Source organism: Condylura cristata, unplaced genomic scaffold (assembly GCF_000260355.1).
Source record: "Condylura cristata isolate star-nosed mole 26May11 unplaced genomic scaffold, ConCri1.0 scaffold00006, whole genome shotgun sequence".
NCBI lineage: Eukaryota > Metazoa > Chordata > Mammalia > Eulipotyphla > Talpidae > Condylura > Condylura cristata.
The window spans coordinates 43081392-43105615 of NW_004567107.1; the positions used below are offsets into that span (position 1 = coordinate 43081392).

The 24224-nt window shown below is 33.0% G+C and overlaps 1 protein-coding gene across 2 annotated transcripts in view; it reads left to right on the plus strand.

Moving 5' to 3' along the window:
* Positions 1 to 17588, plus strand: part of JAK2 (Janus kinase 2) — a 65864-nt gene extending 48276 nt beyond the window's left edge. Inside the window, exons 14-24 of one of the 2 annotated variants that reach the window (XM_004677643.2) lie at positions 1503 to 1630; positions 2411 to 2549; positions 4588 to 4739; positions 4882 to 5032; positions 5463 to 5599; positions 7465 to 7654; positions 8483 to 8607; positions 9037 to 9209; positions 14504 to 14621; positions 16381 to 16494; positions 16746 to 17536. In XM_004677643.2, coding sequence (XP_004677700.1) covers positions 1503 to 1630; positions 2411 to 2549; positions 4588 to 4739; positions 4882 to 5032; positions 5463 to 5599; positions 7465 to 7654; positions 8483 to 8607; positions 9037 to 9209; positions 14504 to 14621; positions 16381 to 16494; positions 16746 to 16853 — 1535 coding nt within the window. In that variant the 3' untranslated portion in view covers positions 16854 to 17536. Of the gene's footprint in view, positions 1 to 1502; positions 1631 to 2410; positions 2550 to 4587; positions 4740 to 4881; positions 5033 to 5462; positions 5600 to 7464; positions 7655 to 8482; positions 8608 to 9036; positions 9210 to 14503; positions 14622 to 16380; positions 16495 to 16745 lie in introns of both variants that reach the window. The other variant, XM_012721581.1, reaches the window with a different exon arrangement.
* Positions 17589 to 24224: the final 6636 nt, after the last annotated feature.

A 24224-nucleotide genomic window follows, 5' to 3' on the forward strand; every position in this document is an offset into this window, starting at 1 on the left:
ATCTCTTTAAGAAATATATTGACATTGAGAGCCTGGTCTTACTCTATCACAAAATATTACTACTTGTATCCCTATATTCCAGTTAATTACTCTATTAAATAATGTATCTTTATGTTGAAACAGTCTTGATTTCCAGGAACTTACTCAGTACCAAGAGGACTGGGGGTTTTTATCTGTATTTTAAAGGCAATCTGGTCTATTTTTAAAAGTATACACTTATATGACAAAATGTACTTTTTGGTATTTTAAAAAGTAGTTCAAAGCAATGCAAAGTACTTGTTGCTTTATTGCTGCATAAATTAAAAAGGTGACTGGGATTCAACTACAAGTTCTTCTGTATACTCACAGTAGAATATACATTGCTATAATTTTTTGTGTGTGTAAAATTTTAGAAAGTTTTGAATGTCTAAATAATGGTTGTCAGAAAAGTTATGTGTTTTTTTTTCCCTAGCAAAATGCATTGTTTTCCTGATAACCCAATAGTTTCATGAAAGAGAAATTAACTATGTGAAAAATTTTCATGTTTCAAAGAAGCCATTATATTGCTAGAGTTCATGTTGAAGTAAAATATAATGTAATATATAGATATAAATATTATACATAGTAAAAGTATGTATGATATGTAATATATGATATATTATTGATATTTTTGCATAGTGTTGCATATACATAATTTAGATTTCTGCCTCTTACTGTTGTGAATAAGCTAATATCCAAAAATGCAATGGTTTATAACTATTAAATTTTCTTCATATTAGCAAATTTTACATGATTTAATTTGTTTACTGTAATGCCCCCCATGCTATTTGAAATACTTGTATAAAATTTAAAAATTATGCTACCATTGTTATAGGATAAAATATGAAGAAGTCAATTCCATTTCTGGGAATATAGCCAAAGAAAAATAAAACACTAACTTGAAGACTTAACCTGTACTCCATATTCACTGCATGTAATTTACAATATATAAGACATGGGAACAACCTAAATATCTATTAGTAGATGAATAAATAAAGAAGTTGTGGTATATGTGCATGAGTGTTTGCATATACAAACATACATATACACACATACAACACATATATTGTCAACAATGGAATATTATTCAGCTATAAAAAATGCAGAAATCCTTCCATTTGTGACAAAATGGATGGACCTTACAGGCATTAGGCTAAGTGGAATAAATGAGAAAAATGAAGATAAATACTGTTTGATTTTTTTAAAAAAATATTTATTTATACAGACAGAACTGGGGTACAGGTCAGAGGTGCAGGGGCGGTAAAAGGCTTCACTAGAGACAGAGTAGGGAACAGAACAGGCAAGTACACTGCTGAGGGGAGCAGTGGGCGGTCAGGAGAGGTCTGCCACGCCATGTGGTCACCTCTGGGGCAAGCGGACTCATGCTGAAGTGGCTTTAGCTTCTTAGTGCTGTGCTAAATTTTTTTCAAGTATATCCTTTTTATTGTATGTATAATTGAGCTTTGTCACATATTTTTATGCAGATATTCTTGTTCAGGAGTTTGTGAAATTTGGATCACTAGATACATATCTGAAAAAGAATAAAAATTCTTTAAATATATTATGGAAACTTGAAGTGGCTAAACAGTTGGCATGGGCCATGCATTTTCTAGTAAGTAGTATGTTCTTTTATCAAAAATTATTTTTTTATTTGTTGAAGCAATGGAAAAATGATCTTGACCTATGAAAATAGATAAATTTGTAAGTAGAAGATGCTTAATCATTTAATCTGTTAGCTGTTGAAAGAATTACTTTAGATATATATTTACTTATGTAAAGTCACTTTTGAAAAAAATTGTTTAGTTGCTTCATCACCTCTTAGAACTGCTGGTGGATAATCTAGTTTGTGGCACTCAGGTTTAGAATTTTTAACTAAAATTCCTCTGAATTCTAGGAAACAAGTTGTACTAAATACAGACAAAAGAAAATTCCTGCACAAAATACTTTGTACTGATGTTAGTGGACAGTTTGACATTATGTACAACGAGAAAGCAGAATTGCTGGAGAAGCAGAATACAAGAGGGCCTGTATGACCAGACCTTTCACAGTGCACCTGCTTCCTTCCGCTAACAGAAACAGTATTTATTGTTGTCATCTACCGCCTAGAAACACATACTGTTTTAAATCTCAGCTTTAGAAAGCGAAGTGGCATTAGGTGATTTTTATTTATTTGTTTCATCCTGAGTATAGATCATTGTGTCATTTACATGTAAAATAGGAAGCACAGTACAGCCATTAAATTTCCTTTTATTATTACAAAGCATGTCTCCAAGTTAATGTTTATTAACAGGCTTATTTTTCTTCCTTAAATCAGTTTTTGGACCTTGGACATATTAAGGGTTCAAATACTTATAATTTGATATTTGATTGTATGTATATTTAACTTTCATAGGAAGAAAAAATCCTTATTCATGGAAATGTGTGCGCCAAAAATATTCTACTTATCAGAGAAGAAGACAGGAAAACAGGAAATCCTCCTTTCATCAAACTTAGTGATCCGGGAATTAGTATTACAGTTTTGCCCAAGGACAGTAAGTTCTACAGGGACTTCATTTAACTTTACTAACTTGGAGAGTAGCATAAAATTCATGTTTTTAATTTTCTTAAACTCCATTTTACTGACATGTTCTTGATTAGTAATGTAACTTAGCTGCCTGCCATATTTATCAATCTCAATTAAATTATAGTTATAGCCTAGTCTCTGACCATTTCACCTTTTTTTTTAAAAAAAAGATTTCTGTATGCATATAGAATTGGGGTACAGGCCAGAGATGCAGGGGGTGAGAGGATTCACCAGAGACAGAGTAGAGAGCAGAACAGGCAGATGTGCTGAAATATACTGCTGAGGGAAGCAATGGGCAGATCAGGAGAGGTCTGCCATGCCATGTGGGTCACTTCTCTGGCTGGGGATCGAACTCATGCTGCTGTAGCTGCGGTAGCTTCACAGTGCTGTGCTTTGACTCATTGTGCCATCAGGGAGGGCACCTATTTCTCCTTTTTTATAAGTTACAGTTGTAAGCTTATTTTAAATAGTGTTAAACCCTAGTTATGTGTGGAAAGTCAGATTTTATCCATTTTTAATGTGACATTTTCTAGTATCTTTGAGTTTTTTGAACTACAAGTAAATTGTTTTAATCATTAAATTAAAAACTGAGAAGATATATTGTCTAGTTTGAAATCTTTTAGTTTAATTGTTCAGCTAATTCTGACATTTAAAGTTTATTTTGTCATTAACATTCTACTCAACATGATTAAATTTAAAGTCAGTCAAACAATTGAGTTTTTTAAGTCCAAATAGTGTTATAATTGTATTTCATTTTCTCAGCTAATTTTTCTAATTGAATATTCTAAATTTAGAATCTAAATTGGTCTACTTTTGTACACTGATAATGATATACTATTTGAGTCAATACTACTTAAACTTGATGACTGACTCAACATTGAAAACACAAAACATACTTACCTGGCAGGGGAGATACCATGATCACAAACGTGGTTTTCCCAGGGTGAGGCTTATCCATTGCACTCTGGATGTGCTGACCCCTGCAATTTCCCCAAATGTGGGAAACTTGACTGCATAATTTGTGATAGTGGAGGACTACATTCACGCTCCCCCCTGAAAAAAAAAAAGAGAGAACAGAGCAGAAAATGTTATAGGACCTTAGATCTGCTACTCAAGGAAGTTTTTCCCTTACATTGGAAGGTGAAAGTGGAGAAAATGTATTGGTATAGTTGAGAAAGGAACCTGAACTCTTAAATCTTAGTTATACTGCAGATATACTTACCTTGCTTTACCTCTGTATACCAATTATCCTTCATTCTTTACTTACCTATCTCTGTCTGTAACATTACCAAAAGGTGGCGCTAGAATGCCTTGCTTTCTTTCTATACCATTTTTTTTAATGGTGTCAAAGACTACAGAAACTTTACTTGGGAAATGCCATGATCTAATAAACAGAAAACCTACCTATATCACTTCATTACCCAGAATACTTTGGTATATAGTTTATTCATCCATTTGTCATAATAATAAATATGTGTTGTTCCTTGGTTTTGTATCAACAAGTTAGAGTTACAACTGGTATCTGATCATTAAAAAAGGTAGAAATGACTTTAATAGTACCTTTACTACTCACACATTATAAATACTAAAAAAAAAATCAAGAGACTGTTAGGATACATTTTAAATGAGAATAAATTTTGATTGTAGAACTACTATGAGAAAGTGGGATATAGCTGAGACATTATGGCCTAATGGGAGGAAATTTAGTAGCACAGTAATTCTTTCTGTGCTACTAGTAAGTTGTGTGACTTTGAGCTAATTATTTGAGCTAATTATGGGTTAAGACCCATAAAGCTGTCTTGGTTACTGCTGAGCTATTGAATCAGAATATCTCAAAAGTTGTTTTGTAGCGCTGAAGTGTGTGCATGTGCATATACATTCTCCCATCAGTCCCCAACAACTGAAATCTGATTACTCAAATTAGTTTGGAAATGATTAGTTTGCATATAAAAGAATTGTTTGCTTCTGGGAATATTTGACCATCCTTTTTTCCTATCATTTAAAAGTTCTTCAGGAGAGAATACCTTGGGTACCACCTGAATGCATTGAAAATCCTAAAAATCTAAACTTAGCAACTGACAAATGGAGTTTTGGCACCACTTTGTGGGAAATTTGCAGTGGCGGAGATAAGCCACTGAGTGCTTTGGATTCTCAAAGAGTAAGTTCATGTAGACTAAGAAGTTGGAATTACTCTCTATTTGAGTCCTGACATGATATGATATATTTAACCTATATAATATTAAAAATAGTTAATATGGCATTATACATTTCATTCTCAACATGGGATTCTTTAATTATAGAAGCTGCAGTTTTATGAAGATAGGCACCAGCTTCCTGCTCCAAAGTGGACAGAACTAGCAAATCTTATTAATAATTGTATGGATTATGAACCAGATTTTAGACCTTCTTTCAGAGCCATCATACGAGATCTTAATAGTTTATTTACTCCAGGTATGTATTGAAAGAGTGATCTTAATGATTCAACCATCTAACTATATTTCTGTCTTCTTAAAGTTACAAATCCTAATTAATTCTGTAGTCTCTTTTTAAGTTCTTTAATGTCTTTTAGACTCTTAATTTTTATGTCCATTTGATTTTTCTGATTTTATACATGTTGTAGTCTCCTTGACTGAGCAGTCTTCCTATTTATAAAAAAGACTTTTTCCCTTCAGTAACTTAATTTTAATGTCAGTTAATAGTCTATGATAGCACATTGAATTATGGATAATAATTAAAGGCTCTCATTAATATGAGATATATTATTAGAGTTGCCCTTTATCAGTTTATATCTAGTATTTCTAACTTTTTCTGTTTGAATCTTATCAGTTTAACCCAGAGAAGGTAGTTGCCATTATATGGTGGTAATATTCTTTTCCTCCAGATTATGAACTATTAACAGAAAATGATATGCTACCAAATATGAGAATAGGAGCTCTAGGGTTTTCTGGTGCTTTTGAAGACCGAGACCCTACACAGTTTGAAGAGAGACATTTGAAGTTTCTACAGCAACTTGGCAAGGTAAGATATAATAATTTTTAAAAGAATTAAAACATAATCATTGACTATTTTATCTAGAAAAATAACTTCATTTCCAAAATCCACTTTGCCGGAGACTCTTTGTCCCCAATCATGGATTATTGAGGGGCAGAACAGGCAGGGTCTCAAGGTGGGAACAGCATCAGTGAGCGGAGATTCCTAGAAAAAGGGGGAAAAGGGGAGCGGGAGCGAGGAAGACATGGGAATGGGAGTTGGGTGCAAGTCTTCCTGCTCTGCCTTCAGCAAAGGTTTATTTTATACATTTCAAGCAGGCTGAGGGATGACATTAGCATATGAAATGGGCTGAGATTACAATCACCTTTTTGCTAACAATAGTCTGGTTTTGACCTTTAGTTGAGATTATAACATTTTAAAAATCAATCTATCAAGGTTAAAACAGGTACATAGATTCACAAAGTTTAAGACTAATATTACTATATTTACCACAGTGAAGATTAACCAAAATAAAGTCCCTTAAACATTATCCTTTACATAATGACTTTTATTCTCATAGAAACATCCTAGGGGGTAAAGTGAAAGCAGGAAGAGGAAATTTCTTGTAAATCAAATTACAGTAAAGTTCTTTGAAAAACTTGTTAGAAAGTTCAAGTGAGTTTCCTTGAAGTCTAGACAGTAAAAAACCTGATTAGCTCTGAATAGGTGACTTGGGTGAATTTCTATATCTAAAAACTAGATGGTAGAAAGCTTGAGTGGTTATTTAGAAACTGAATAGAAGGCTATGTGAGATAGTGATAAGATTTGGCAGTGAGAGAGACTTTGCAGTAACAGCCATTTGTTTTTATTAACCAGCCAGTTGTTTAATGACTTGACTTCAAGAGGAATTTCTCACCCTGGTGCAGTACTTGCTTGTCAGGGCCAGGTAGCGCCTTCTGAGGCTGAGGCAATCCAATTGTAAACTGAAGGTTGCTCAGAATATTTTGATATTCATGATTATACAAAAAAGGGAGGTCATAACATAAGTTAGCATGGAAAGTCTGATTTTTCAGAGCATTTCCCCTCCATTCGTACCTGTCGACAGAGGTTGCATAGCTTGTGTCACCACCTCTTTAACATGAGAAACCTAAATAATGTCCTAAGTAAAAAGAGATAAGTTCTTTAAAAACTACCTTTAATAAAAATAAGAAACATCTCTATAGTTAAAAATTTCCTGCTTTCTTGAGCAAATAAATTAGACTTTATGTTAGTTTGCTAGAGCTGCCATAACAAAATGCCATCAACTGGGTGACTTAAACAATGGATTTTATTTCAGTTCTAGAGGCTGAAAGTTTACTATCAGATACCCAGTAGGGATCAGTTTCTGGTGAAGGTGTGGCCTTTTCTGTGTGTTCTCATGGAATGTAGATTTGTGCTCTCTCTTCCTCTTATATTTTAAAAAGGCACAAACCTTGTAGGATTAAAACCTCATTCTATGAACTATTTATTGCCTTCTAGAGACCTTGTCTCTGAGGAATTTAGGGCTTTATAATGTGGGTATAGACATTTAACCCATAACCCATCCATCCCAGTGTTGCTGACATTGATTATCAAAGAGTATATTTGAAGAAGCAGAGTTTCTGGAAATTAAAAAAAATAGTGGTAGTGATTTGTTTCAATGCTCCCTCCCCCTTTTGGGAAGTTGTCAACCTATAATTTCTTTTGAAGACATCAGTATACAGGGTTCCTACCTTCCTCTCGAAATAGTATTTCCTTTTGTTCTCAAAGTTGCTTAATGTAAAGTTGCTTAGACAGATACCTACAAATTTTAGCTGCAGGAATTACCTATATAAACTAGAATTTACTAGTAATTTTTCAAGAGAACTTGAGTCTTAATATGAAGTGTTCTTTAGGGTAATTTTGGAAGTGTGGAGATGTGCCGGTATGACCCCCTTCAGGACAACACAGGGGAGGTGGTGGCTGTGAAAAAGCTCCAGCACAGTACTGAAGAGCACCTCAGAGACTTTGAAAGGGAAATTGAGATCCTTAAATCTCTGCAGCATGACAACATTGTAAAGTACAAGGGAGTGTGCTACAGTGCTGGTATGTTGCCTATTGAAACTATTTTGAACTCAAGGTATGTCTTTAGCATCCTTGGCAGTAGAAACAACTAATTCTTAAGATCTGGACTTATGAATATGCCAGTGCCCAGAAAGAGAGACATTCGGTATAACCGGAGATTGTGCTTGGTATTTGTGGGCCCTACCTACAGGAAGTTCGGGCTAGTTGGTTAATCATTCTCTCCACTGAGAGTGTTGGTTTCCATTCTTTCTTAAACTTAGCCAGAAAATATAATTTTTAAAGAAAGAATACTTTTACTCACATTTTCTATGAAAATCCTACTTTTGAAATAAATGCTTTTTGTTCATTGTTGATAAAAAGAAAGTAATTTTTCTCATCAGCATATTATAAAGGTTAAGAACACTAACATAACTATTTTAAAGCTCCTTTTAAAACTGTTTCATTAAAAAGCCTTTTCTAATACTGGTTCCACTCATAGCCGGAGTATAAAGGACCAAGGGAGGAAAAAATAATAATCAACAACTATATACCAGAGACATTTTACAGGGGTGGAGTGGGGAATGGGGTCAAAAATTGGGGGGGCGGGGAGTGGACAGGACTATGGTGATGGCACACGGATGCCGTGGTGGTGGGAAGCCCATGGGCATTACAACTGAGCTGGAAAAAGGCACAAAATGAAGTAAAAATAAACTATTTTTTTTAAAAAGCATTTTCCTTAACATCTTTAATTTATAATCAAATTTCCTTAACATCTTTAATTTATAATCAAATATATATGTTTGTTTTCTAATATTTTATCAATAAAATATGACAAAATAAAACATTATGTTCTCATTTGTGTGTGAAAAGGCCGGCGTAATTTGAGATTAATTATGGAGTATTTACCATATGGAAGTTTACGAGATTATCTCCAAAAGCATAAGGAACGGATAGATCATAAAAGACTTCTGCAGTACACATCTCAGATATGCAAGGTAACTAATATTCTGGCAGTTTTTTTTAAAAAAGATTTATTTATTTATGCATACAGAACTGGGATACAGGCCAGAGGTGTAGGGGCGATGAGAGGATTCACCAGAGACAGTTGGGGAGCAGAACAGGCAGACTGACGAAGTACACTGCTGAGGGAATCAGTGAGCAGGTTGGGAGAGGTCTGCCACACCATGTAGGTCACCTCCCTGGCTGGGGATCAAACTCATGCTACAGTGGCTGCAACAGTGCTATGCTTTAACCTATTGTGCCACTGGGGAGGGCCATATCCTGGCAATTTGTTATGAAGAAAAGAGCATGCTTAAGTAATTGTTAAAAAATCTCTTAATATTTCTTTGATAATGAAGGGGGTATATGGAGGTAAGATCTTATAAATTATGTTCATAAAACTAACAAAAATATTTTATCCACAGGGTATGGAGTATCTTGGCACAAAAAGGTATATTCACAGGGATCTGGCAACAAGGAATATATTGGTAGAGAATGAAAACAGAGTTAAAATTGGAGATTTTGGGTTAACCAAAGTCTTGCCACAAGACAAAGAATACTACAAAGTAAAAGAACCTGGGGAAAGTCCCATATTCTGGTGGGTATATTTTAGTACAATAAAGTGAAATTTTAGAACAGAAACATTAACTTTATTTTCACTATATTAAGAATTTGTCATTTATAATTTCATATTACTCTGGAATCAATTGACATTTTTATGGTAAAGCAATTTGAAGCAAAAAGGAATTTTTGAACAAATTATGAGCATGCAAACTTAATTTTTATATGGTAAACATTATTTCTATTCATATCCTTGTTCACTTATGATATATTTTATATGGGTGGGTCAATGAAATTATATATAAATTTTTTGATATATTTCAAATACAATTCCAGTCTAATCATTTGCTAAAATACGTTTATGTTTGTTAAAGGGTGGGTTGTATTTATTTTAATTAAGTATTTTTATTTACTGTTTGGGTTATCTGACTTGAAAATATGAATTGCTAATATAAATAATGTAGTTGTCCACTTATAAATATTTTAGGGGATTTATCAAAGTCATTACAAATGTGTTGATTATTTATTTTGCTACTGATAAGTTCATGGGCTATCCATATGTGTTAGTTATCTTCATTTTATTTTGTGCCTATAAGTTATCCAACTAATCCCAGTTACTTTTATTGTTTGGAAGGAAATCAAGTCAGAAAGACCCAATTTACATTTGGGACAAATGGATTATTTTACAGAAGAAACAATTTATAAGGGCATTGACATTTTTATGGTAAAACAATTTGTAGCAAAAGGGAATTTTTGATAGTTATGAATCATGAGCATGCAAATTTAATTTTTTATATGGTAAACATTATTTCTAGTTTTATATGGTAAACATTATTTCTATTTATATTCTAAAACATTTTGTGAATGTATTTTAAAGAAGAATTTTATTTTTTAGAGATGTATACTGAAAGTAATTGTGGTTGAAATACTGTAACATCCAAAATTCACTGTGTGTAAGTACAGTGGGAACAAGACAGGAAGTAGTTGATATAAAGTGGCCAATGAATTTAGCTAAGTGACAAGTACATGGTTGCACCTTGTTTTCTTATTTATGTTTCAATTTTTTTTATAAATATAAGGGAGTATAAAGAGGTAATTAATTTTTAAGAAATTAATGATAGTTTATATTTATATAACATGATAGTTATCAATATTGTCATCTAATGATCTTTAGAGGGTAAGGAAACTAAGAAGTAACACTCATCTAAACTTGACTGTTTGGTCATGTCCAAATTATTAATCAATTTCATTCTTTTTCCAGAATGAAAAGTTAAAGGAGTTGAATGGAATTAACTGTTAACTCATAAAGATTTATTATATGAGTTTCCAGTTTGGGACATACTTAGTGAATATGATTTAATAAACATTTATTAACCATCTATTGTGTTCCAAACATCATAGAAGGGGCTTGGTACAAGAATACAGGTTTAACACAGGAAAAAAAAAACAACCAGCAACAAACTGGGAACTGTGCCTTACTACTAAGGTTGAGTTAAAAGGAAAAATTTGACAGGGCAGGCAAATTCAGCTAGCATGGTCCCACTACCCATTACCCCTTCCTTTTAAGACCACGTAGTTTAGGAAAAATCAAATGTGTAATCAAATCATTGCAATGTAGGGTGTGGGTGCAATAATTAAGACGATGGGAAAACTTAAGAGTGCATTTAGTTATGCTGAGCATTCAAATTAGAGAAAACCACAACTGATAGGTGACACCTCAACTACTGATTAGTAGTTTACAGATAGACAAGAGAAAGGACATCGCATGAGGAGGACTTTAAGGCAACCAGGATCTTTGCAAATAAATGGCATAACTACATAATGAATTGGGAATAACTAAGCCTGGAAAGTTACTTGGGAGACCCATATGTCATCTTAATGAGTTCAGGCCTTCTTCAGTAGAGCGTGTAGGTGAGAAATTAGATGTTTTACCCAGGCAAGTAATATGGGAAGATTCATATTTTGAGAAGACAGTTCTACTTTTGGTGGAGAATAACAGTTCTCAAAGTATGGGTATCTTTGGGTACCCCCTTATAGGGAATCTCTGGTCAGAAATGCTTTCATATTAATACTGAAATGTTACTTGTCTTTGTTACTCATTTTTTCATAGTACATAGTGAAATTTTATAGAGGCTATATGGTGTCTTTATGAAATCAAAAATTAAACTTGTTTTTCTATTTTTTTTGTTGTTTTGGGAAAAGTTATTTTTCATTGCTTTATATTTCATAGTTTTACAGTAATGAATTTTTAAATGAGTCCTTTACATTTTTTCATTTTAATATTTTATATAATAAAAAAACACAAAAGCTTTTAGGGGACTTTAATAGTTCTTAAATATAAATGGGTCTGAAACCAATAGTTTGAGTACTAATGGTAGGTATAAAGGACACACTACATTTATAAGAGGCTAATAGCAGACAGATGACTATGGTAGGCAATTTTTTCAGGAATCTCGGCCACTGGTTTTCTGGCCCTTTGTGTATGTGTGCGTATGTGTGCCCACTAAGAAATATGAAAAACTGTGTCCTTTCTTGTACATTTTAAAAATACAGCTAAATTTTTTCTTTGTAAATCTGAATAATTGCAATTTTCTGAAGTTTTGTAAATCTAACATCTAATAGCTGTATCAGTCTTGTAGTTGTATCCAGTGGAGTCTAAATACCACAGCTAGACTAGATATCCACTCTAACCCACTTCAAAAAGTGTAGGATCAAATATTTTTTTTTGTAGAAACTTCATATTTTTTTTTGTAGAAATTTCTCCTTAAATTTTTTATTTCCACATCACTCAGAATTTTGCATAAAGTGATATTTTGTACTTGCAAGATCTTTAGATCACCTATTTTTTAATAACCAGAATATGTATATGAATTGATATTAATTTTTAAATTTCTTCTCAGCACAAAGCTTGTAAGTTAATTTTTCTTCTGAATTGAATTATTGGAGCTGTTATCAGGATATAATTTACCAAAGCAGTATGAATAAATCACAAATTTGGGTACATTAAAAAGTTTTTCTGTAACATTTAATTTCTTTTCTTTCTTAACTGTAGCATTTCTTAATGTTAAAAAATGAAGCTTCCCCCACCCTCTAATTAGCTCATCTTTGTTTCTGAGATACATAGCAAAAAGGTACATGATGATCTACTATTAAAATTTGTTAACTGGCAATTAGGTTCGTTATTTTTTCAATTTTATTGAAAAGAAAGAATTAAACCTACTTGACTTTGAAAGTGGATTTATATTTCAATCACTAGAGCCATTCATTTTCTCAATTTCTGGGAAGTATGCCAAAAAGATTTTTCAATTTAATTAAAATCATAGTGTTAGTCTCATTTAGACACATCTTGTATAAAGTGATACATTTAGAGAATGTTGCAAAGCAGAATATTATGAACTTCAATACCGTATTTTTCAATAACATCCTTAATCATATTTTAAATACATGATTTAAATGTGGCAAAATTTATGGTGCCTCAGATGTTGAGTCTGTTTATGAAGAATGGGTGTACTTTATACAGCCCATTGGGTAATACCATTCCTCATAAGCAAATCACATTTATTTTGTCACAGAAAAAGTTTCATTCATTTTTTCAAGTAGTATATTAATTTTATGAAATACTATTTCTCAATACAAATAAGTTGCAGGATATGTGTAGAGCTATGTTTACAATGAGGCTAGCAAAGCATATCCACTAAAGTGCCATCTTCCAAGATTACTTCTATTTTTAAGTATTTACTTCCATATCTAGTTTTATGTTCCTTGTCATGAAACATAAGGGCAATCAAGATGAGCTTTAGATGATGTAAAACTTGTAATAATAATTTTATATTGTTCAAAATAAGGTAAATCATTTCATTAATTTTCAAAAGTAATACAATGTAAAATATAGCTCAGATTCTAACTTACAAGGTAAGGTATATAGTAAAAGGCATAGTAGTCTTTCAGTTAATAAGTTGGGGAGAATGGAATGTATCAAACTCTGATGTTTGACTTTAGGAATCACTAAATAAGAAGCTTCTATAAAAATCAGAAATAGCATAATTCATTTTGATTCATCATTGATTTCACCATGATCGTTAAGTTTGATGTAGTTCCATTTTGTCACTTTTGTTTCCTATGCAGTAGTAGAGACTCTAAACAATCATTGAAGCAAATGTTGTGGAATATCTTGCCTTTGTTTTCTCCTATGTATTTTATAGTTTCAGGTCTTCCATCCAAGTCTTTAATCCATTTTGAACTATTTTCTGTATGTGGTGTGAGATAGTGATGTAGTTCTCTTTCATGTCCACTTTCCCAACACCATTATTTGAATTTATATATTTTTTTCTTCCTTGATTTATACTTATCCTTACATAAATAATGGAGGAGAGAAAAATGGCTTTGGATGGGAGTAAATTACAAATAATGTTTTCATGAAAATCAAAGAATATTTTGCAAGCAATAGGGGAAGAAGCACTGTATCAAGGAAGTCACAGTCCACATATGGGATTACAAACTAACACATTTAAAAGTAAATGAGTTTTAAACTAAATATAAAAAGAATGCAGTATTACATACTTATAATATGGACTATAAGTGCTATAGAAATCCAGCAGAAGCCATTAAGAACTTAAATTGTATTTTAAGAGATCGTTTGTATGATTTATATTTTTAATCTTATTGACATTAAACAGATCTGTCACAATCCTCTGTGAAAAGAATCCACTTACCAGTGGAAACCTGATAATATTCACGATCCATTGGCCAAATTGTTGTCTTAATCTTTGACTGAAAGGATACAAAGCAAAATTAGCAATGGGAAAGGTGTCTGTGGCAAAATCTGGAATAAACCAAATCCAAGTTTCCAAGGGTTCTCTCCTGGTAGTAATAATGGAACTCACTTAATTCCCTCAGCAGTGAGTTGTGACCACAGACATCAAATGTCTACTGAAGAAACTCATTAGATACTCAGTGCCTGAGGTTTTTATTGGGACTGATCTCATAGGCTCTCTCTTCCTGACACATTAAAATTCTAAGTTTCCAAAAGGAAAGCAGGTGTTCAGCATAAAGAATACTGTTTGCACAGTTTAGGTACAGTTGTGCCACTCTTACCATCTAAGGAATTGTGGAAACTCTTCTGAAATCTATGTTCCTAAGTGCCAGTCAATTGTTAACTTTGCTAGCAGGCCTTTTTAAGGATGGAAGCTGCTAGGCTGGCTGCTGGCCTCTGTAAATTCTTTTCTGTGCACCTTGTGTGTGTGTGTTTGTATTTTCAGTTCTGTGATGCATGTAAAATCAAGAGTTGGCACATCTAGTAACTATCTTTTAAATGCTTACCTTATTTTACAGGTATGCTCCGGAATCACTTACAGAGAGCAAATTTTCTGTGGCCTCAGATGTTTGGAGCTTTGGAGTGGTTCTGTATGAACTTTTCACATATATTGAGAAGAGTAAAAGTCCACCAGCGGTCAGTATGTTGTTTATTTAGTTCCAACTTTTTAAAATATGAGCAAAGCATTTTCCAAAGAATAATAATAAATTATTGTTTCATTTTAAAATCTCTTGTTTACTTGTAAGACTGTCCAGCAAAAGAAACCCTATATCCATTAACTTGAATTTTAAAAAGGGAAGCTTGAAGCACTGTTTAGTATATTCTTCTATGATAATTTTTTAAAAAGATTTATTTTTTTATGCATACAGGACTGGGGTACAGGAGTGGTGAGAGGATTCACCAGAGACAGAGTGTGGAGTAGAACAGGCAGACTGATGAGGTACACTGCTCAGGGGAGCAGCGGGCGGGTCAGGAGGGGGCTGCCATGCCATGTGGGTCACTTCGAGGGCGGGGATCTAACTCATGCTGAAGTTGCTTTAGCTTCTTTGTGCTGTGTTTTAACCCTTTGTGCCACCAGGGAGGGCCCTCTTTTACGATAATTTTAATAGACCCAATAAACTGATTCATTCTAGAAATTGTTGTAAAACTTAAAATAAAAATGACTTTTGGGCCCTCCCTGGTGGTGCAGGGGGTTAAAGCACAACACTAAGAAGCTAAAGCCACTTCAGCATGAGTTCAGTCCCCGCCTGGGAGGTGATCCACATGGCACAGCAGACCACTTCTGACCTGCCCGCTGCGCCCCTCAGCAGTGTACTTCATCAGTCGGCTTGCTCTGCTCCCCCTCTGTCTCTGGTGAATCCTCCCACCACCCCTGCACCTCTGGCCTGTACCCCAGTTCTGTATGCATAAATAATCTTTTTTTAAAATCATTTTCATGTCATTTTTCCTAGTCATTGCAGTATTTTTTAGATAGAAAAGTATGAAAGAGAAAATAAAAATAATCTATTTCAACTACTCAAAGATAACCGTTTTAATATTGTGGTATACTTTATTTCAGGCTTCTTTTAATTTATATATAAAAGTAAAATTCTATTATATATATATATTTTGTAAAATGAAGGTGATACTGTAAAATTTGATACCTTTTCTATTAGTATTATGGCATGGTACTTTACTATATTAGTGAATATTTACTGAAAATACGACTTCTGACTTCAGGGTAGCATTCTGTCAATTTTTGCACACTTATTTTCCATTTTTCAATTTTTTTAAGAAATGCTTCAATGAGTAGTGAACATCTTTACACATAAATGTTTATTATTGATTGTCATGTTAGAATAGTTATAGGTGAAAGATTATGAATTCTTTAAAAGTTTATTATATCAGAATGCTTTCCAGACATGTTTGCTAATTTTTTACTGGTAATTTTTCTTACCAGTTTATAAGAGCATTCTGTATCTAAAATACATAAGTGGTTTGCTATAAATATTTCTGTAGCTTAAGTTTAATTTTATGAATTTTTAATATTTCAGTGTTTTCATTGTATTTATGCTTCATATTCATTCTGCATTTTCTTTTTACTATGTGTTCTTTAACATTGAGATATAATATATTTATTTGAAATATAATATATTAAACAACAACAAAAATCCAAAGCATACATTTTTGTTTTTGGGCTCTTCTTGGGGAATTTATGTTGAATATATTAAAGTTAAGGAAATGGCTAACAGTTTTTTCTGAAAGATGACTTATAAAGGAAGTTTTTGATCATTAAAGGTAGTATATTTTCAAAAGGTTTCAAACATAAAACTTACTAGAAGCTATTGAGGGAAAATTCTGCATCAAATTAAGTATGTCCAAAAAATCTCATTGAGAAGGGTTTTTTGTGTTTCAGGAATTTATGCGTATGATTGGCAATGACAAACAAGGACAAATGATTGTGTTTCATTTGATAGAACTTTTAAAGAATAATGGAAGATTACCAAGACCAGATGGATGCCCAGATGAGGTAACACAAAATTTCTTTATCTGTAGTTATCATGTATTTTCTTCCTCTGTTTACCTAAAAATTTTAGGCTACTTTATTACCTGACCTACTTAATTCGCTTTTATACAAATAGCACAATCGTATCAGTGAATCTAGGCATTGCCATAATACATGCCTGTTTTGGAAAATTCAGTAGGAGTTCCAAATTCATGTCTTCTACCAGTTCAAAGTTGGTACTTTTGTGTTCATTATAATTTTATTTTCTCTTACAGATTTATATGATCATGACAGAATGCTGGAACAATAATGTAAATCAGCGTCCCTCTTTCAGAGACCTAGCTCTTCGAGTTGATCAAATAAGGGATAACATGGCTGAATGAAAAAAATGAACTTCACTGTGAGACCAAAATAGACTTAATAGCAAAATTTTATATTTCACATTGCTGTGGACTCATACATATTTTAATATGTATACCATAATGCTCACCAGCAAAGATGTGAAAATATCTGCTCAAAACCTTCATGGTGGTGAATTTTTCCTCATGAGGACACCAGTAAAAGACATTGACAAAGTATCTTTTACAAAACAAAGAATTTGAAAAAACTCATGAACATAATCCATCAGTAAATATCACTTTCCTTTGTCAAGAGAAAAAGACTTTTTTTCAACTCAGAATTTTGAGAGATTAAAAAACTGTAAACTTTGTAGTGTTAAAGATGCACAAAATATGTATATACAGTTTTTAACACAGTGAATGTATAATACCTTGGTATCTTGTGTAATGTTAAACACAAGGACTGGTATTCATATATAATGTTTTCTAATTTTTCCATAGTTGATCTATGATAACTTCACTATACAAATTATGACGCTTAGATAATTGAATAAGCATCTTTGTGTCCTTGTTCATCTATATCACTGGCCAGCAATATAAGCAGCTGTACACTTGGAGCTTGTAGTTCTTTGTACTGTAACTATTTTCAAAGTAAAGGGAACAAATGTTTGATTTCATTTGTATAGGACATCTCCTGACCCTAAAGAATACATTTTGAAATGAAACAAGTTTACAGAGATACAATCTATTTTCTTATTTGTCTCCCTTGTATTTGTTGGTGGTATGTTTTTAAAATAGAGCCATCTCAAAATTTTTCTAAAATTACTGTGACTAGTTTTCTTTTAAAATATTAAGCTTAAAATTGCCAGGAATGTTGTCATCCTTTGAGCTGTTGGCTGCCAATAGATTTTTCAATCCCTGGAACATGGTCATACATTAAATTTAATTGTAAGCCATAAAATATTTTTGTTTTTTTAATGTAGAAATTTATTAAAATGCATAGTGGGTTAGGGTTTTTTTTTTTTTAAGATAATATATTTTAGAAATCTGCAGTTATAGAAGACAATTCTTTGTTAGAGATCCTTATATACAAGGGCTAGAGAGTAAATTGGTGGAAAAGTATGTTAATTTTATTCAATAATGCCTTTAAAGAAAATGAGAGCATATATATTTCCAGTTAAGTATAAAGGGTGTTACTATGGCTTGTTTTAGTGTTACTCCATTTGAGACACCTTATCTAATATGTGGCAGGTGTAAGCTGTAGTCAGCTTATATTATTTATACAAAGTTAAAAATACTTGACATTTAGTTAAAAATGTCTTCATTTCAAAAAAGTTTTATTTTCAGTGATCTATACTATTTTTAAAAAGATTTATTTATGCATATAAGAACTGGGGTATAGGCCAGAGTTGTGGGGGGCAGGCAGCAAGAGGACTCACTGGACACAGAGTGGGGACCAGAACAGATGTATTGATTGAAATGCACTGTTGAGAGGAGCAGCGGGCAAGTCATGTCATGTGGGTCAGTTCCCTTGCCAGGGGTCAAACTCATGCTATAGTGGCTACTTATAGCTTCACAGAGCTGAGACTTAACCCCTTGCACTACCAGGGAGGCCCTATACTATTTGTTTAATCTTAAGATTTTAAACTTTTTTTTTTTTGAGCTGGTTTTAAAATGCAAATAAGAAAAATAATGATTCATATAAAATTTGAGTTTTTGCTTGGATGGAAGGAGAGCATAATGTTCATTCATTGTATTTCTGTAGTTACTGAAAGCAGAAATCATCTAAAATGATTTAAGTTAAAAAGTTAGATTTAAAAACATTTTAACAGATGTTTGTATTGAAATTGAATTTTTTTTAATTTGTAAAGACCTCAAGGATTAATATAGGTAATGCATATATATATACACATACTAAAGAACTTCCATTCTATTACTTTTCAAGTAAAAAGTAGCATACACTTGATTTTAGAGTTTTGTACTAAAACTTAAGTAAATTCTTGATGTTTTATGACTTTTTTCATAAACAAAGGTATTAACTAGATTTCTTTTAAAATGTTTTAAATTTCTGTTTTTCATTTTATATGGCAAAAGCCATATAAATTTATTAATTTTTTTAGAGTTGGATGACTACCTTATTTGAAAATCAGTTTTCAAGAGAATTATTATTGAGGGTTTTTTTTTTAATTTTTAAAATTTTAAATCTGACCATTCATAAAAAGAATGAATTGTTTTTCCCTGAAGCTGTTCTACACAAGAAACAGGTAAGTAATTATTGCACCAATTAATGACAAATGTTTCCTAAAATTAATATTGTTCAGAAATGGTGGAAATTTTCTTAGAATCCTGTAATTCTATAAATAGTCCAGTATTTTAAATTATACAATCTTTCTATAAATAAGTCCCAGTACCTATGGCTACCCACTTTGGGAAATGGACATTTATTCTTGATAATTTATATGTAGTGTATGTGTGTGTGTCTCTATACATATATATATATGTGTATATATATATATAGACACGTTTATGTCTCTATATACACACACACATGTGTGTATACACATATACATATTCTCATGTATAAAACTAGTAGCCTATTTGCTGTGGAAGAATACTTTCTTACACCTAAGACTTCTGCTTTAAAGCCAAGTGAAAAAAAATTTTTTTTTAAAGATTTATTTATTTGTGCATGCAGAGCTGGGGTACAGGCCAGAGGCACAGGGGCGGCGAGAGGCTTCACCAGAGACAGAGTGGGGAGCAGAACAGGCAGATCGACAAGTACACTGCTGAGGGGAGCAGTGGGCGGGTCAGGAGAGGTCTGCCACGCCATGTGGTCACCTCCAGGACAGGTGGGAATCCAACTCATGTGGAAGTGGCTTTAGCTTCTCAGTGCTGCGCTTTAACCCGCTGCGCCACCAGGGAGGGCCGCCAAGTGAAATTTTTATTACAACTACTCATATTTAAATTTTACTTAGTTTTATTATAGAGTAGGCATTAGAAATATCATCAATTTAGTGAATAGTTTTGGTTTTAATACCTGTAGTAGGAGATATTCCTATACTTGCTCTTTACTCAGTTCAAGTAGTTAGTTTTGTCTAGACATAGCATAGTTTTTAGATCCATTGATAATAATGACAAGTAGAGAAAAGGTAAGGAAAAGATGGTATAAGCAGGTATACCAGGAAGGCAAATTAACAGTTGTAGATGAGAAAACATTTTCAGAACAAGTACTAAAAACATAAAGATACGCAGCAGAAAAATTATTGATCAGCTTTTCTTTCAAGCACATTTGTGTATACATGAAAATATGTATGCATGCTGTTCACCAAAAAATAAAAGTAATAAAGTAGAGAATACTTTTAATGAATAAGTTTAGGGTCTTTCAAGGTCTTAGCCATATATGAATCTTATGTGAATTTTTTATAGCATGTTGTATAAGTTGGTGATAAAGCAAGAAAGATAAACCTAAAGCTTGACCCTAACTTATGAAAATATCTACTTGAAATTTTCTTTTCCACTTTTACTACTTGAAATACACAATGCTATTTTTCCTCTGCATGATAGTTTTGTTGAAGGTTGCTTTAACAATGAACCTTCATAGCAATCCCAAATGGTAAGTATATTTAAAGAAAATTTATTATGTCCTTAGTCATATTTAGATCTCTCAGTATTTTGCTTGGAGAAAAAGTTTAAAAGAAATTTGCAAAATCAAAGACTTCATCTTGATTGTTAAGAATAACTGAATATTTAACAGTATTGATTAAAATACTTTTAATCTGTATACCAAGACATCTATGCCTTAGATGTGCAAGTCTAGAGCTAAATGCCACATGTTAACTGGTTTGTGGTAAAAGGTGCACTTATTGAATCCTACTCAGGAAGCATTTAAAAAAACAAGTCAGTGTTCATTACATGTCTGATATTTATTCTTGATAAATAAATGTTGTTATTCTACAACATTTTTTTCACTTGTTTAAAAATGCTCTGAATCCTTGTTTTAGACAGTAATTTTGTGAATCTCCTGGTATTCTTTCCCTTTTTGTTACAAGTTTGTTTTTTTTTTTAACTGCAAAATATGCTGGAACACAAGATAAACAACTGTTGAAAGTCAAAGGATACAGGCTCCTACAATTACCCAAATCTGGGCAGATTGAGTGAAGAACTTAAGGAACTATTTGAAGAAAAAGCAAAGCTCCAAATGAATGCAGAAGTTTTGTAGATTACTATTAACTTGAAAAAGAAGCTGAAACCACAATTTACTTTGAATACGGTTACATTGACATTTTCCAAGACACAATAGTTTTTATAGCATGTCTCATAAGGACAGAGGGAATATTTATTTTTCTGTGTTTGTGGGGCAGGTGGAAGGAATGTTACCAGAAAAGATCTGAAAATCAAGAGAGATTGTAGAACTACCTCATACAAATTTTGGATTATTCCTGTCAAGTGATAATAACTCTGAAAGGATATTTTTTACAAGGACAACTAGTTACAGGAAAAACTAGTAACAACAGATACTGTTGGTCAGCTGGACAGCCATTGCTTTAATGTATCTACTTCTATTGTACATAAAGTACATTAGTGAAAGTGTTCATTTGATTAAAGAAACAATTATGCCAGGAATCTTCAGCCACCTGAACACTTCTACAGACAGAAAATAGATGCCATAGTGGATATTGTTTTTCTGAAAGTATTTCAGCTGATATTCTTAAAATGGAGTTAATCAAATAAATGGATACAACATTGATACTTTCCATAGAGTTAAAATGATACAGTGCATCTTCCTTTGCAGTCTCCAGGTAAGTAGAAGTATATATTGATTTATTTACAAGAAAAATTAAATATATTGAAAGTATATGGAAATGCCATCACAAAGCATGATAAAATAGATTAGAAGTAGCAATTTTAAAGCTTTCAGATGACTAATGGAGCTGACTGAGAAATTCTTACACTGTCTCCAAATAGGAAAAGTGCACATTGATTAATTACAAGAAAAATTACCCATCCATCCATCCACCCATCCATCCAGTCTTCAAGTAAATTCTAAAAAAGAAAAGATTTATTTATAGTGAGTGGTTATTTGAGTGAGGATTGGTTCAAATAGGCAAGTCATTACAAATCATTTGGAATTTCCACTGAATAGGAAACCCATTTACCCTATAATTTATGACTACTTTCTGCATTGTTAGGTTTTTATCATTCAAACACACTCAAGTAAACATAAATCACTAGTATTGTAACAGAATTGTTAAGCTGCTAGAGGACTAAAAAAAGTAAAACACTAACAGATTTTTAAAAATAGTTTTAGGAAGTAGCTAGCAAATCTAAATAAAGCTGCCGCAGACAGTGGAATCTTGAAAACCTAAAGCTTTGAGGAAGGCTACCCATGGAGATAGAACCCAGATCTCTTAAGACAATATGCTGCCTAACTGCTTATTATACCGTAAGAGCTTGGTGGAACTCAGACCTTTTAACAAAGGAGCACAATCAGCCAGTTTTGGTATACCTACAGGAAGGGGATGAAGCTGGTTATGTAAGACAAGATAGAATGAAAACTGCTGCTACTAGTGTGCAGAAGTGGGCTGGTGTGGTAAGGAAATAGGGAGAAAAAGAGGAAGGAGTCTCCCTCTAGTGGATTGTTGGCAGAACCTAACAAGCCAATACTCACATTAAAGTGTGATTCATAGAATCAAAATCCCAGGATCACATAGAATAGGAACAAGAAATTGGGGGCTAGGACAGTAGTATACTAAGAAAAACATAGACTAAATAATTCCAAACAAAACATATGGAAAATTCCTGCTCATGATTTTATTGGTATCAGGAATACTGAACAAGATGCTAGAATTAAGGCCCTCCCTGGTGGCCCAGTGGGTTGGCGCACTTCACTGCAAAACTAAGCCAAGGTATGGCCACTTCAGTGCAAGTTCGCTCTCCTCCCCAGAGGTGACCCACATGGTGCAGCAGACCTCTGTCTCACTCACTACTCCCATGAGCAGTGTACTCTGTCGATCTGCCTGTTCTGCTCCTCTTTCTGGTGAATCCTCTCACTGCCCCTGCACTTCTGACTGTACCCCATTTCTGTATGCATAAATAAGTAAAATTTTTAAACAAATGATGCTAGAATTAGAATTAGAGCTTGATCCAGCTCTACCACCAACAAGCAAGTAGCATGAAGGAGCCTCATTAAGTTGCTTAAGGGAAAGTTATCTCAGCTTTCATTTTTCTTGCTTCAGGATTGTTCTAAGTAGACCATTTAAAAATGTGGACTTTATTTCCAAATGCATACTATTAGCATAAGTATAAATATTAAAAGTAGGCACTAAGCCAGACAGCAAAATCAATAGATTCCACTTATGAATTATTAAAATATGTAAGGAAATATAGGATTTTAGTCTTAAACGGTAGGCCATACTTATAATTCTTCAAACTGTCTCAAATACATTGCTGTATTTTAGTCTTAGCACAGGAATTCTCAGTGGTTCATTTTCATCTAATGCCTAGGAGTCACCCAGTCACTCAACCATGATATAATCTGTACCTAAATGGATGGCTTGCTATATTTATAAAACCAACTGAAGGTAGGCCGTTTCTTGGAACTAGTAAAAAATAAATTTCAAACTAATGCATTGTGTTTGTAATATAGATATATGTGGAATATGACCTCTGTCCTAAGGAAAAAATTGCCAAATAGGAATAAAAATTTTGACTGAAAAGAGCACCACCCACATATTTGGGAAAGAAACTAGAGAAAGGAATTTGCATGATACATACTAATTAATGGTGCAGAATAGGAAATCTGGTTCTTTGGAGTAAGTTTTGCTCTAATTTTGGAGTATTAAAAGTATTTCACATGTGAACATCAAACGGAAAAGCCCCAAAACTCAATGTTATAGATTGAGTTAAAATACGTAAGCACTTATATAGTAGGATTTTAAAAAGTTAATAAAGTGGCAATAATGAGTTTCTGACCTTCAACTCTCTTCAGAATAATCTAGAAAGCCTATAAAAACAGACTGCTGAGCACCTTACCCAGAGTTTCTCGGTAGGTCTGAAGTAGTACCTTAGAATTGCTTCCCAGGTGATGCTAACAATGCTGGCTAGCTTGGTTGCACCCTATTTTGAAAGCAAGAGAGAATAGTATATCACATATTAGTACTGGCTCAAAATAAAGGTAGTATCGTGGAGAGTTTTGCAACCTAAAAACATTCACCGAATTCTCTTTTAAGACCTCAATACAAAACTATGAAAAGATTTCTTGAGTAGTACTATTACAAAACTCAAGGAGTTAAAGTGTACTTACTATCACAATGCATGAAAGCCCCTACTGGGAGTGGTGGTTATTTTTAAATTGGTAGGACAGATGTCTTAGGCCCTCTAAAGTCATGAGTATTAGTCTGTATACCCGACAAATAG